Genomic DNA, 15,019 nt, shown 5'->3' with positions numbered 1-15,019 from the left:
TGTTACAAAACAAATCATATAAATAGAATCAGTAAAAGTCTCCAGATGAAGTAATCGTTGTACATCGAATTATTTTAGACAAGAACTCTACAAACTGTCCAAGAATTAGAATTTCATGTTGAGAACCTTACCCAATGGTTGATACGTCGCATGAGGATTGTCATATTTAGAACGATTACTTTCTTTAGAAACTGATTCCTCCCGAAGTGCGGCCATAGCCGCCCTTCTCTTTTGCTTATGTTCTCTCCACTTCCTTAGCTGATCCTCAATGGCTGCTTTAGCTTTCTCGGCTAACTCAGCCCTACTTACAGCCTCCTCTGCAACAGATCTGAGCTCCCTTGTTTCCTCCAATGCGGCTTCCAACTCTTTCTTCAAAGCATCCAATTCAAACGGCAAAACAGTAACTCGATCTGATGTCTCAGCTTTGCGGATCAAGGACTCGTAATCCTTAATTGAAATTGTGATCTGGAAATCAGCATCGTCTCTTCTCTCTTCTATTTCAATTTTTGGTTCCTCAACGCAGGCAGGTTCTTCATCTCTAGTAAGGTCAACAAATTGAGGGTCGACAAGGGTGGTGTTTCCCATTACTTTGGCCTTTTCTTTCTCTGCTTCTTGTTTCAGCCTTTGTGTCTCCATCTTGGCTTCTTGTGCCTCTATTGCTAGATGTTTCACAGCAAGATATAACCCTGATTTTACGCGTTGAACCCTCACTTCATCTGCCTCAGCTGCTGCAATCTTGGATCTCGCTTTATGCAATTCTGAATTAAGCATTGCAAGTTCAACCTGAGCATCGGATTCTCTCCCTCTGAGCTCATCCATCTCACTTTCTGCCTTTTGTATCTTACTTGAAAGCATCTCAACCTTACCATTCAAATGGTCAACCTCTTCCTTACCCTTTTTAAGTTCTAAATGTAATTCCTTCAGCTCCATTTCCATTGATTCAACAAAGATTTCTCGATTGGATTTCTCTCTTTCCACCAGCTCCAGCTCTGATTTTAGCTCGTTAATGTCATTAATGGCATCAGAAGTGGTTTTTACGGACGAAGTATTGAACTCCTTCGCCTGTTTGAGTTCCAACTGTAACAAATCAATAAATAAGGTCTTGGCCAATATCTGATTCTCCAAATCATGCATTATGTCCACTTCTTTCTTCATATCTTCTAACTGCTCTTGTGCTTGAACTAATGCTGTTGTAGCCATTTGTATCTCTGTCTCCTTCTCCAATAAGATTGAGGTCTTCTCTTTCTCGGCTTCAATTGCACCCAACTTTGAGAGAAGAATGGCTTCGTTGAGCTCGGATATATGCTTAAGAAGCTCCTCTGTCTTTTCCTTCTCCATTTTGGCGGCCATTTCCAACAATTCAACTTGTGTCATGGCAGCAAGCTTTGATTCCTTAGCGGAAGCAAGTTCAGCTCTTGTATTAAACAGCTCTTCTTTGGTAGCCGTCAACTCGTTTAATGCATGTAGAAGCTCCTCTTGAGCCTTTCCACTCTCCAAGAGCCGATCTGAGATTTCGTTGATCTTGGATTCGAGTACATCTATCCGGGTTTTAGCTTCTTTGCATTCTTCATTGTATCCATCTCTATCAGCCTCGGAAGTCTTCAGTTGGGTAGACAGTTTCTCAACTGTATTCTGGTAGAGTTCTAGCTTGAGAAGGGCTTGTTTGTAGGCAGATTCTTTAACTTCTAGTTGAACCTTGTAGTTTGATAAGTCCTTTGACATGAGGTTGAGCTCTTTCTCCTCCAACTCCAGCTTTCCCTAGAAATAAACAAGAACCTTGTGCATATTATTTATCCATGGATGAAATTTCCAGTCTGGGCATTATAGTTAATCACCAACTAGAAGGTGGCATGTGCAAACACACATGCATATGAAGGGCTTATTTGTAGTTCAAAATATTACTTAAAGGGTGGTTTTGAAGATTAGATAGTAAAAAGGATATTTTTATACATAAAACACTTTTTCTTTTGATCAGTCAAAGAATCATTTCACTAAAGTGGTCAAGGAGACTGGCGAAAAGAAATAATACAACGAAAACGATGATCAAGAGATCTAACAACAAAGTCCTCAAAAGACACCCCCCCCCCCCCCTTAAACTCCTTGATGACCTTGCACCAAAAGAACAATAAACCCAAAATGGACATTACTATGTTATCCTCCGGTTCACATTTTCCTTCAAAGATGCGTTTGTTATGTTCCAACCATAATCCCCAACAAATCATGAAAGGGACGATGCTTCACAAAACTTTCTTGGCCTCATCAAAGGAAAAACCCCACAAGCTCCACATCTCAAACAAGCTTATGATCGATGCGGGCATACACCCCACCACCCCAAAAAGTTGCAAATAATGCTTCCAAATCTTGTTCGCCACAGTGCAATGAATCAACACGTGGCTTGCGGATTCATCGCACCTAAGGCAAAAGAGGGCATATGTTGGGCCCCATTAGGCCCCATTTCACGCATTGGTCCATCGTTAAGATTCTTCCCAAAGAGGCGCACCACACGAAGAAAGCACTCTCGAAGGGATCCTTGGGCTCCAAATAGAAGATGTCGGAAAATTTCGCAAACTTTGATCCATTAGATAGGTATAGAAGGATTTCACTATGAAAGCCCCTTCCCTCCCTCCAATCCACACTCTTGAGTCCTCAACTCCTTCCCCTCCAAGCTATTAAGTAGGGGAGGCACCAAACCCACCTCCCAATCATTAAGATTCCTCCTAAAGCCGAAGTCCAGGGTCCACCCATCGCCCTCCATTAAGAAAAAAGAAGCCACAGATTATCCTTATTTTTGGGACAAAGCATAGATGGATTACCACATCAGCAATCCAACCCCACAGTCCCCTAAGTTTCATCGAAAAACTCAGATCCAAAAAAAATCTTTTGAGCTTGATCCAAGTTTTTGAAAATGAAGGGCTACCAAACTTCCACATAATTCCCAAACTTAAAATTGAAATTCAATGTTGAAAAATAACTTTTTTGGAATTTCTTTTTTCAAAGTTCATAGAATTTTGTCATCTACAAACCTGAAGCATCGGATCATGTTTTTGGATGCCACAAGGTGATCCAAGGACCCTTAGTAAGCGTAAAATCCTTACTAACTTAGTAAGGCTAGTAGGACTCTTTTTTATAATGATTTTAGGGATTTGTGATTGCAATTTTCTTGATTTTGACAACCCTGATTATATTAAGTTTAAAAGTTAAAGTGGGTGTATTTTTGGAACAAAATTTTGGTGTCAAACCACTTCTAGAGGCCTTCTCCCATTATAATAGTAAAGATATCAGACAAAGGATTTTGATCCCCTGCACACAAACTGTGCATATAAAAATATATTTTTAAACAGCATTTTACATCTACATTTTCCTTTCAATTAAAAATTTTAGAGAACTTCTATTGACACGCCAACATTTGCTTATCCACACCATTTTCTTTATTGATATCTCTCCAAAATCCGAAGGCGGCCAAACCCTAATGCTAATCTTTACCAAAACCATCAACCCCTCCCCTCTCTCCACTCATAATATTTCCTTTCATTTTCTTCAAAATAAGCAAAATACTAGCCATAGTCAACTTTTTGGGTCATTAGCATTAATAGTGGATTGATGATTGAAGAATCAGACGGCATTGAAGATTATTTGTCAATTACGATGGTAATAGAGTGATCATGGATGGATTTGGAGTTCTGGATGATTGAAATTTAAGTTTATGACTTTAGTTGAAGAAAGTAGTAGGAGCGGGGTGTCATGATGAAAAATTAGAAAGTTATCCCCACATCCTTGAAATCAATTAGTTTTAGTATTGGGGTGCTATAAGAAAAATGGTGTGCCAATAGAAAATCTTTAAATTTATCCAACCTTTATCTTTCTGAGGTTTAGTGCTTACCACACTGCTTGCTGACCGAAACTTTCTTTGATCATTCTTCTCCCCAAAGAAGGAAAGTGCAGCCTGTACTGATTCAATTGGTTTTGAATCGATCTCACCCATTTCCTTCTCTTAGAAAAATTCCAAAATATGTCCTATGGAAGCCAGATGTGCGCTTATGAACTCTGAAAAGCAGTCTGAAACACATGAAAGTTCTATTTAATTGACAGTTTCAAGCATGATAAGGCTTTGAATACAGAAATTTAAATAGACCATCAAGAATGAAAAAAAATTAAGATGACGTTCCTACATTGGTTCCATTAATTACAAAAGATCTGCATTATATGTAAAAGTAAAGTTCACTATTCACCGACAAGAGCCTAAGAAAGTTGATGGAGAGGGAAACGCCCCTATTAGGAAACAGTTTCTTTGCGCCATGCATGCATAGAAGTTGGATGGTGATATGTTCCAATGTTATGGGGTGGTGTAGCTTAGTTAGGATAGGTGAGAAGCATAGGATCATTATTTAGGAGTAGTTGTGTTTATGTGGGAAAACATGAAAATGTGGATAGATTCGGTTATTATTCATAATAAAAGGGAAATGATTCCTATTTCATAAGAAGTTGAGTTTGTAATGGGTAGTTAGGACTCTATGTATTTAATTCTCCAAAAATGTATGAAAAATTATTCAAAAAAATATTATTAGAATTCTTTATTGGATTTTGGAGATTGACACTCTTGAATGGTTCTAAGATGTTCCATCTACCTCGAATAAGATATTTCTCGACATTTTTCATCTTTTGATTATTTTTTATGATCTTTAGGAAAAAAAATTGATGATCTTTAGGAATTAGATACATAACAATTGGTATCAGAGCAATTTCTTGGGCTAAAGGTTGCAGACTCGATAAATGATGAGAAGTTGTGAAGTTAAAAGATTGAGGAACCAACCACCCCTCCCCCTCCTCCTCCCCCATCCCCAGGGAAAGTGATTATTAGGAGGAACATCCCCTCAAAGTACTCACCTTTGCTTTTACTACTATTCGAGAATTACATTACGTTCACGTGACAATTTAAAGACAAAAAAGATTTGAAGAACCACTTTAAGGGGATCTTCCTCTTAATAACCACTTAGGGGGGTTTTCCTTCACAACATTCTCATCATTTATCAAGCCCACACCCTTTAGCCAAATAAAGTGCTCTAATACCAATTGTCACGTCTCTAATTTGATGATATGTTGAGAAAAAAAAAGGTAAAAAAAGATAGAGAATGATTTGTTTCAAGGTAGATCAGACTTCCTAGACCCATTCGAAATTGTCAATCTTCAAAATCCAATAACAAATTCTAATAATATTTCTCAAGATACTTTCTCATACAAGTCTAGAGAACTAAATACATAGAGTTTTAACTAATCGTTACAATCTCAACTTCCTACAATATAGGAATCAATTCTATTTTATTACGAATAACCTAATCTTCCCACAATTTCATATTTTTCTACCTTTCCCATGTAAACACAACTGCTTTTAAATAATCTCATGTTTATCATCTATCCTAACTAAACTACACAATGTATCAATCTACCCTTCTTGAGAAACAACCTCGTCCACGAGGTTGAAATTTGAAAACTCAAAGTAGGATCTTCAAATCACTTATTGATCACAACTTGTTCTTCAAGTCCTTTCCATCCTCAAATCATCTTTGAATCTTCTCATGAACGCAATGTAATTCTCAAGTAGCAACATAAGCAAAGGCAAACACTTCAAAGAGATCTTCCACCTAATAACCACTTGAAGGGGTTATCCTCTATCCTTGAGTCTTCACAATATTCTTGTCATTCATTGAGTCCACAACTATTAGCCCAAAAAAGTACTTTAATACCAATTGTTACGTACATAATTCACAAATATTACAAAAAATAATAATATGATGAAGAAAATCGAGAAAAATCTTATTCGAGGCAAATCAGAGTTCCTAGACTCATTCGAGGTTGTCAATCTCCAAAATCCAACAAAGGATTCAACAAATATTTTCTCTGCATAATTTCTTTTAAATACAAGACAAAAAAAAAAATACCCTAACTACACATTACCCCATTCTCCACTCCTACACTAACTACTTCTCTAAACTACTTACTTTTCTACTCATTCAAGAAAATACCTCATAACCCACGTACTCTAAACCTCTCCCTCAGCAAGATTACGATCTCGTGCATCCCACATATTCTAATATTCTATGCCTACAAGTACTTGATCCAGTGCACCCTAAAAAACACTAATCTAAGTATCCCACCCCTAGATAGAGGCACGTGTCATATGGCCTCAGTTCATCGCTCTAAAATACTAAAGATCACTCACTAAAATGCCAAATATGTGCCATTAAGGGGTGATGTTAGTGTGGATATTGCATTTGCAAACATTTTGGAGATTTTGCATTCATGTAAAACAATTGACTTATAAGTCCACTTGCATATACTTTGACATCTGCACTCTGGGATGATCCAATCAAATAAATATTTAACCAATTAGGACAAGCATATATTGATTGCGGTTGCTGCGAACTAACAGGGGGGGGGGGGGGGGGAAGACTCACAGAAAGCATGAAGATGATTTCATTTTCACCTACATTTGATCATGGTTATAACAGGTTTAGGTATGGTAATGGTGGGTTTGGCACCTACAAGCCAAAATAGTACAATTGATCATCCTAGCACTTAAACAAACAAACCAATGGCTCGATTCAAGTATATGATCAAACCCCTTCAAATCTACTATGTCGATGTTGGTTTAGGAAACAAATTTGTACCTATTATAAATCTTTAAATTTATACATACTCCACAACCAAAAAGACTTTCGTCATCAGCATCAAAGCCTTACTCCAAAATTTTGGGGTATGCAAAAAAAGATGTGATCCCAAATAATGGATTGGATCATCATTTAATCAAATCAATATTTGAGTAAGTGATCTCCTATATGAAACCCATAAAATGGTGGATTCTGAACCCTCAGCATGTGCAACAAAAAGAGGTCAGGCATTATACCTGTGTGATGTAGGACATTCACAACTCTATTTTAAGAGTCTTAAGTGGTTTCCTAATTCTAGTGGGATTTATTTCTATTAGGATTACTATTTCATAGTCACTTTAGGAGTATTATTCATTGTTAGTTTCTAATTTGTTTAGTTTCTATTTTTGTCTAAATTCGTTTTTATTCTTTAGGCTATAATTAGAAGTACGTCCAACTTGAGTTATAACAGGTTTAGAAAGTTACTATTATACTATAGATAGATTAGGAAAGTTATTATTATACTATAACAGGTTTAAAAGGTTTCTAAGTTTTTATGATGAAGTTATCGATATAAAGAGCTTCGAAAACGAAATTCAATCAATTCAAATAAATTCTTTTTTATTAAATTTATATTCTCTTAGTTAATTTTCAACTCTTTGCCTCCTCTTCTTCACAAGACATTGCTTGTTTTTAATTGAATCTATTGATTCACACGCTTCCACTACGTTACTGTGATATCCCACATGTACACAAACGAGTATGTTTGCAATGTATGATACTCTTGAGAATAAGTAAAAAAAAAAAAAAAAAAATCTTGCAATTAGATCTCAATTGCTTACAAAGAACTATATCTCCAAGTACCTTTCTTGCATCTTCCCTTCTTATTCTTCCATTGGTTGCCAAAAACAAACACTAGTAAAACTTCCGTTATAAATATCATGTATATCATTTAAAGAGAAACATAAAATTGGTGAAACAAGTACAAAACCTAAATTACAAAGATCTAGTCCATTGACTCATGAATGTTTAATCCACAACACCAAAATCAAATTGATAGGTGATTTAAAGCTTTTGTATTCAAACAGGTTTTTTTTTTTTTTTTTTTTCGGGGGGGAGGAGGGTATCATGTACTTCAAATTTTTATATGACATCAATAACACTGTAACCAAAAAATGGTTTTAAACTTGTCTTAGACCGAGATGTCTCGGACAAGTCATCCCCATCTGAAAGGCTTTTGAGCGATCTAATCAGTGTGAGTCATCCATCACATTGACTCATCCAAGATCCAAGATGACTCGTGCCAAGTTAATGAAAACTCATCCAAGTTAATAGGGTTTTGTATTTTTATGTATAGATAATTAGTTCTTAGTGATTTAAAAAAAATTCATCAATACAAAATATATGTTACAAGCATAGTTACCAAGTCGGAGTTCGGGAATAAGTCAACAAGGAAAAAAATCGGGAAAAAATCAGATAACATGTTAATTACAATAACAAATCACCTAACCCCATATTAAATTACAAGAAGTAACCATAGGTCTATTACACAATCAAGGTTTATATTCTTCAAATAATAAAAAGATAACAATCATGAGTGTAAGTTAAGATTCACCAATAGATCAAAATCAATGGCATCTTCATTTGCATCCTTATTATCTAACACTTCATCGGTGGTCATCTTCTCTTACTAGTGCATCAAGGACATCTTTTATGTTTCTTCGATTTAGTCACAAAGCTTATGATTTAATCGTGAAGTTCATAAAAGTTGACTCAATGAAAAAGCTGAGATTTAATTGTGACTTTTTCAATTAGTCACAGATTTTGGTGACCATGGTGCCAACTTAGCAAAGTTGGTAAGGTGTGTGTAGTGTTGATCCCACGACCTGGGTTCAAAACCCGTTGAACTGACCACGAACCCTTGCTTGCTACCAAAAAAATCTGCTAAAATCAACATTATAACAAATTAACAAGGAAAATTATAATTATTTAAAAATAACTGTACAATGTTAAATGGATGGACTCATCCAAGACAATATGACTCGAAAGAGTCAATTCGGTATGGGTATGAGAGGAGACGAGATGAAATGCCTGGTCTTAAAACGCTGTCAGCTCGAGTTACTCGTTAATAATCTTCAGATTAAAATGGACAATTACAACATTCAAGATCTTAAATTGATAAGTAAACTATACTAATTTCGTTCTAAAAGGACTCCAACTGAACTGGATACTTCATAGATAATGGATTTCTCACCTGATATTTCCGGGAAAACGATTTCCTCTCGAAAATGAGCGACAGAGGCGATAAAACTGCAACAAAACACAAAATTCTACTTGAATTCAAACTACAAGAGAAAAACACTACAAAATGAAACCCTAAAAGGATAAATTCCTGACCTTAAGTAGTCCGAAAATAGAATTCTCGACCAAAATGAGATTCGAAGCTGAAGAGCAGAACTGAAACAGGATCAAGTGAAATTAAATCAATCAAAAACAGTTCTAAAAAGAAAAGAAAAAATTGTCAGAAATTCCAACAATGTTCCGTACCTGAAGGTGCTGGAATTCAGTAATTTTGGGCGAAATCGAGAGGGGAAGAAACGGAGATTCGATCTGCAAATGCAGCTTCTTCATTGAAGAAATCATCATTTTGTCTACTTTGTTTTTTTTTGGAGGACTCAAAGAGAAGAATTCGTCGCTATCGAAGACTCCAGAGTTCGCAGATAGTGATCTTTGAGTTATCACGTTGAAGAGATCGACGAAAAAAACAAACTCAAATCGGTACTATAAATTTTCTTTTGAGAGCTATATTGGCACCCCAACTTTTACTTATCACACTCCAATTAAAAATAATGAAAATATATGAATGATTTAGAATAAGTAAAAGTTGGGGCGCTTATAAAAACTAAAAACTCTCTTTTATTTTTTAAATTCTAGATTTCTATATTTTGGGTTTAGGACTTCATATGAGTCTAGTTATAATTGTAAACAACTATTGATATTATTTCAACTAGAGTTATATTATTGTGTAATGTTGAAATTATAATTTTAGTCAAACCTTTATAATGTTTAAAAAATATATATAAATAATTTGAAAGTAATAATTCAAGAAAATAACTATCCAAAACTTACAAAAAGAAATCATCTTTGTAAAATAAGAAATAAAAGAATTAAAAATATCAACCAAAGTTCATCAAGAACATTTAGAGGTTTTAAATTTTAATATTGTTTATAAATCAAGTCCCAAAAAATAAATTATTCATGAAGATCAAAATCAAAATGAGGAAGAAAATTTTATTTAATTAATAAACAATATAGAGTATCAAAAATTGTTTATAAACATTACACTAATCATCAATGATGAATATATGATTGAATTAGTTGCCCTAGTCGATTCAGGAGTAGATTTAAATTATATTTAAGAAGGAATTGTCCCAAAAAAATATTTTGAAAAAAAAAAGTGAACGTTTAAGTACAGTAGATGAATCAAATATAAATTATACAATGCTCACATTTGCAACCAAGATATATGTATAAAAACACAATTTATCCTAATAAAAAATTTAAAACAATTTATAGGTTTAGGAACACCATTTCTAAATTTAATACGAACATTTATTGCATACCAAACAGTAATAACTACAAAATTATTAGATCAAGAAGTTCTTTTTTGATTTATTCAAGAACCACAAACTAGGGATTTGAATATAATAAAAGAAAAGGTAATTAAAAAATCCATCAATCTAATAGAGAAAAAGGAGAAGGATTTAAAATTCTTAAAATAAGAAATCAACTATTTAAAAATAGAAGACTAAAAGAATCAACATTAGTAAATAAAATACAAGAATTCAAAACTAAAATTGAACAAGAAATTTGTTCAAATCTCCCAAATGACTTTTGGTATAGGAAAAAACATGTGGTAGACTTACCTTATGAATCAAATTTCAATGAAAGATTCATAAATACAAAAGGCAAGGATAATTCAAACGAATAAAGATACCTTAAAATATTCTAAGAAGGAAATTCAAAACCTTTTAGACAAAATTTTTGATAAGAACTAGTAACTCTCCATGGAGTTGTTCAGCCTTCTATGTTAAAAAACAATCTGAAATAGAAAGTGGAGCTCCAAGATTAGTAATTAATTAGAAACCCCTTAATAAATCTCTTAGATGGATTCACTATCCAATTCCAAACAAAAAAAGACTTATTAGACAGATTATGATTCAATAGTTTTCTTAAAATCTGATATGAAGTCAGGATTCTGACAAATCTAATTATCAGAAAAAGATAGATATACAACTGAATTTACAATCCCTTTTTGTCATTATGAATGGAATGATATGCCTTTCGGTTTAAAAAATATTCCAAGTGAATTTCAAAGAGTAATGAGTGATATTTTTACTCAATTTTCAAAATTTACAATTTTCTATATAGATGATATTTTAATATATTCAAAATCAATTGAACAACACTGGAAGCATTTAAAGTATTTTCTAAGTAATATAAAATATCATGGTCTAGTAGTTTTTGCAGCCAAAATTGTTATTTTCCAAACAAAAATTATATTTCTAAGACATAATATAAACAATAGAACAATTATTCCATTGACAGGTCCCTTCAATTTGCAGAAAAAATTTCATATGAAATTAAAGTCAAAAAAAAATTGCAAAGATTTTAAAGAAACCTATATTATATAAGTGACTTTTATCAAAATCTTTACCTAATAGCAAAACCATTATTTGGAAGACTAGGAAAAAAAAAAGTTCTAGATTGGTCCACAGAACATATTGAGGTTGTCATTAGGTTAAAACAAATATTGAAAGAAATTCCTTGCCTAACAATATCAGACCCTAATGCTCCAACAATAGTATAAACATATGCCAGTAATTGAGGATATGGAGGAATTCTAAAATAAGTAAAAAATGATTAAAAAAAACAATTTGTGAGATTCACTTCAGGAGCTTGGAATCCTACCTAGCAAAACTATTCTACAATCAAAAAAGAAATTTTATCAATCGTTCTATGCATTTCAAAATTTCAAGATGACTTTTTAAATCAAAAATTTATTTTACGGATAGACTATAAAGCTACAAAATTTGTTTTAGAAAAAGATATTAAAAATATTGCTTCAAAACATATTTTTGCTAGATGAAAAATAATTCTTTCAGTATTTGATTTCAAAATAGAATTTTTAAAAGGAGAATATAATTCTATTCCAAATTTTATTACCAGAGAATTTTTTTCAAGATAAAAATGGTTGACAAACCATTCTCATCTCTTATCAAACCCAAATCCAAATCTTCTCATGCCATGGTAACCTCCAAACTCCCCCACCAGTACACCTATTATAACAGCTTCCAATCCATTTCAATACGGATCACCAAACACCCTATCAAGTTCATCAAATAGATTTCAAGTTCTATGATCAATAAAAAGATCTACACCTCTTCCAAGTCTATAGTCAACTTCAATATTTTCTTTAAAACCTCATATATTTATAAATAAAATCTCTCCCCAATTTTTAGGATTGAACAAGAATTTAAAGACCTTTCTCTACTAAAAGTTATGCAACAAATCTTCATAGGATCAAATCAGTTCATTTCCTCTAACCCAACAAAAACTCAAAACTTTTATGAGTTTGTTCTTGTTGCCACATATTCTGCAGTAATTATTCGTGTTCCAGAAAAAAATGATCTAGGAAAATTTTCTTACTTGAAATGCCAAATTCTCAAAATCCACACATTCACCTCTTGGGGACAAAATCCTAATACCCCTAAAAGGTTTCCACAATCTTATCATCCATAGTTTTATAATTATTGGGACTATCAATAAGCCTTGCTCAATACATTTACCTTTTAAAATCCCCAATTCTACCATTCATGGTTTTCTTTTTTCAATAACCAAATCAAGATGGAATTCCCTAATTAGTTTGTAGAATGGTGGAATTAGTATGAGCCCATTCCTGCAATCCTTCCCCCTCCAATTTAAGAAGATTATCAATTTTTCTTCAAGAATTTTATAAGTCCCAACTACCTTACTATAATTTCATCTCTCTTTGTCTTATTTGCTCAATTTTCCCTAGCATGAATTTCATGTTGGGAATATTACATCAGTTCAATTTTTCAAGAATGTCCAAATCCTTACTTCATTAGAAAATTCAAAAAAAATTGTGGATGAATCTTAAGTTTGACTAAGTCACAACAATAAGGATCACCTCACGACTTTATTACCATCCACAATTTTCAAAGATCCAATCTCTAAAATCAAGTTATTTTTCTCTTGCAAAATCCCATATCCAATCCAGCCATGTTAGAATTACGTCAAAAGTAGAAATTAGAAAATAATTACTCAAAGCCCTTTCTCAAGTATCTAGAGACGATGTTGAAGATCTCCTAAAAGAATTCATTTCAAATAATGAAGATGATTGAATGGAAATCTTTCCTCTATTACATTAAAAGGATTTATCCAAGTCAACATTCTCTACAATAACTTATCCAAATCAACATCCTCTACAGTGATTTATCCAGGTCAGCATCTTAATCATCATCCAAATCTCACAGCAAGTACATACCAAACACATGTCCCTATAATTATTGTAAAAAAAAAATGTGTTGTCCTTTGTTTTATATGAGTAAATAGTAAATATTCCATACAATAATTACTATTCATGAGTAGTGCTCCCCAGTCGTTCGCCTTTCTAGACTCTTGTCTTTTCAAAACAATCATACACATGTCCTGAACTGTTTAGACTCTAAATTTTATTTTTCAAATCCATTTTTCTTCAAGTCCTATAAATAGAAGCTCTATCTTTGAGAAAAACTAGAGTTTGAGAACTATAAGGAGAAATTCCTTAAAAACAATATTTCTGATCAACCATATCTTTTAATCCATTCCTAACTTTCAATTCAAATTACTCTAGCCAATTTTCTTAATTGTTCTGAAATAGTAAGTCTTCTATTTATTTTACTATTTATCTCAAGTTCGTTATCTTTTGTAATATTTCTAAAATTTTAGTTTACGTATTATTTTCTTGTTTCAATTTTAATTTCAATTATGATTAATTATGGTATCAAAGCCAAGTTCATTTTGAAATATTATCTTTCAAGGTAGTTAAAAAGTGTCTCTCGATCCCTGAAGACAGGTACTGAAACATAAAGACTCCAACCTACCAACGGTTGAGTTAAATCCCCTTTATGGGGGCCCTAATAAAAGCTCTCTTTTTTTTTTTCTTTTTATTCTAGATTTCTATTTTTGGGTTTCAGATTTTATATAAGCCTAATTACAATTGTAAACAACTACTGATATTGTTTGAACTAGAGCTATATTGTTTTGTAATGTTGAAATTATAATTTTAGCCAAACTTTTTTAATGTTTAAACATTGTGTTTTAATCTTTAAATGAAATGTAGTGAATAATTTAAGAAATTAGGGTGTGATAAGTAAAAGTTGGGTGCTAATACTAGGAAACATCTTGCTTTTCAGCACTATATATGGAGAAGCGCACATCCCTCGTCATCCTCCTTCAAGGTTATGATGGCTCACAGCTATGGACTGGGACTGGGATCTGTTATCAACTTCAGAGAGCATTCATGGTGATAGTTTACTCCTCCCCGGGAACTACGATGAGTGGTTTCAGCACTATGGAGAATAGCACATCCCTCATATCTTAGATTTCCCCTATCCTTGAGGTGACTGAGCCAGCACCTGAGCCTTATTTTGAGTCTGTTAGCGAGGAGAGAGAGTTTGACAATGAGGAGAGATCGATTGCATGCATGTGGTGGTTATGAGGGCATGGTTGAGCCTAATTATGAGGATGGTGGTGATCAATCCACTTGATGTATTATCAATATTTTGGCCTTTGCGACTTGACCCTTGTATTTTATTTGCAAACTCCCTTAGTTTCCTGCATTTTTGTGTGAATTTTTTTAATGATTAAGTAAGTTCTTCTACGGATCAAAATTAACAAAATAGATGCATGGCATCAATTTATTAGGTAATGATGGTATGAAAGTCTGACTAACCTGCAATGAGTTCAAGAGTAGGCCAAAATCAAGGTATTTTTACCTTGGGTCATAGTTGACCAATGGATTGGGGTAAAAATCCCTTAGGCCTTGGACCATGATTTTCTCATGGTCCAGCACTGATTTAGGATTTTAAAATCACGATTTTATCCCTTAGTACCACGAAAAAACTTTTCCTCTTGGATTTTTGCTCAGAATCAACCCTAAAAGTTCATGGAATCTACCAAATTACCATGTGTCGGCGAAAGAACTAGATTTGGTTGGGTTCAACTTCCTAACCTAAATAGGGAGCCCTTGAGCGATCCACTCACAATCCAATGGCTAAATTCTATGTCGATAAGCGACAAGGTTCAATGGA

The 15,019-nt window shown here is 33.5% G+C and overlaps 1 protein-coding gene across 3 annotated transcripts; it reads right to left on the bottom strand.

The window, feature by feature from the left end:
* Positions 1-9,403, bottom strand: LOC147405854 (WEB family protein At1g12150-like). Of its 3 annotated transcripts, none has more exons than XM_086433723.1 (5): positions 9,192-9,403; positions 9,042-9,101; positions 8,899-8,954; positions 3,881-4,044; positions 1-1,758 (listed from the first exon to the last, which is right to left on the bottom strand). In XM_086433723.1, the coding sequence occupies exons 4-5, from the start codon at positions 3,980-3,982 to the stop codon at positions 106-108; spliced, it is 1,755 nt and encodes a 584-aa protein (XP_086289849.1). In that variant the 5' UTR covers positions 3,983-4,044; positions 8,899-8,954; positions 9,042-9,101; positions 9,192-9,403; the 3' UTR covers positions 1-105. The 3 variants fall into 3 exon arrangements, with proteins under 3 accessions (XP_086289849.1, XP_086289847.1, XP_086289848.1); XM_086433721.1 differs by having other exon boundaries at positions 3,881-4,056; positions 9,192-9,402; XM_086433722.1 differs by lacking the exons at positions 8,899-8,954; positions 9,042-9,101; positions 9,192-9,403 and adding an exon at positions 7,487-7,507 and having other exon boundaries at positions 3,881-4,056.
* Between the last annotated feature and the right edge of the window lie 5,616 nt (positions 9,404-15,019).

This window comes from Akebia trifoliata, chromosome 3, assembly GCF_017979445.1.
Source record: "Akebia trifoliata isolate Shusen 1 chromosome 3, ASM1797944v1, whole genome shotgun sequence".
NCBI classification, from domain to species: domain Eukaryota; kingdom Viridiplantae; phylum Streptophyta; class Magnoliopsida; order Ranunculales; family Lardizabalaceae; genus Akebia; species Akebia trifoliata.
This window is presented reverse-complemented; position numbering and strand designations above follow the sequence as displayed.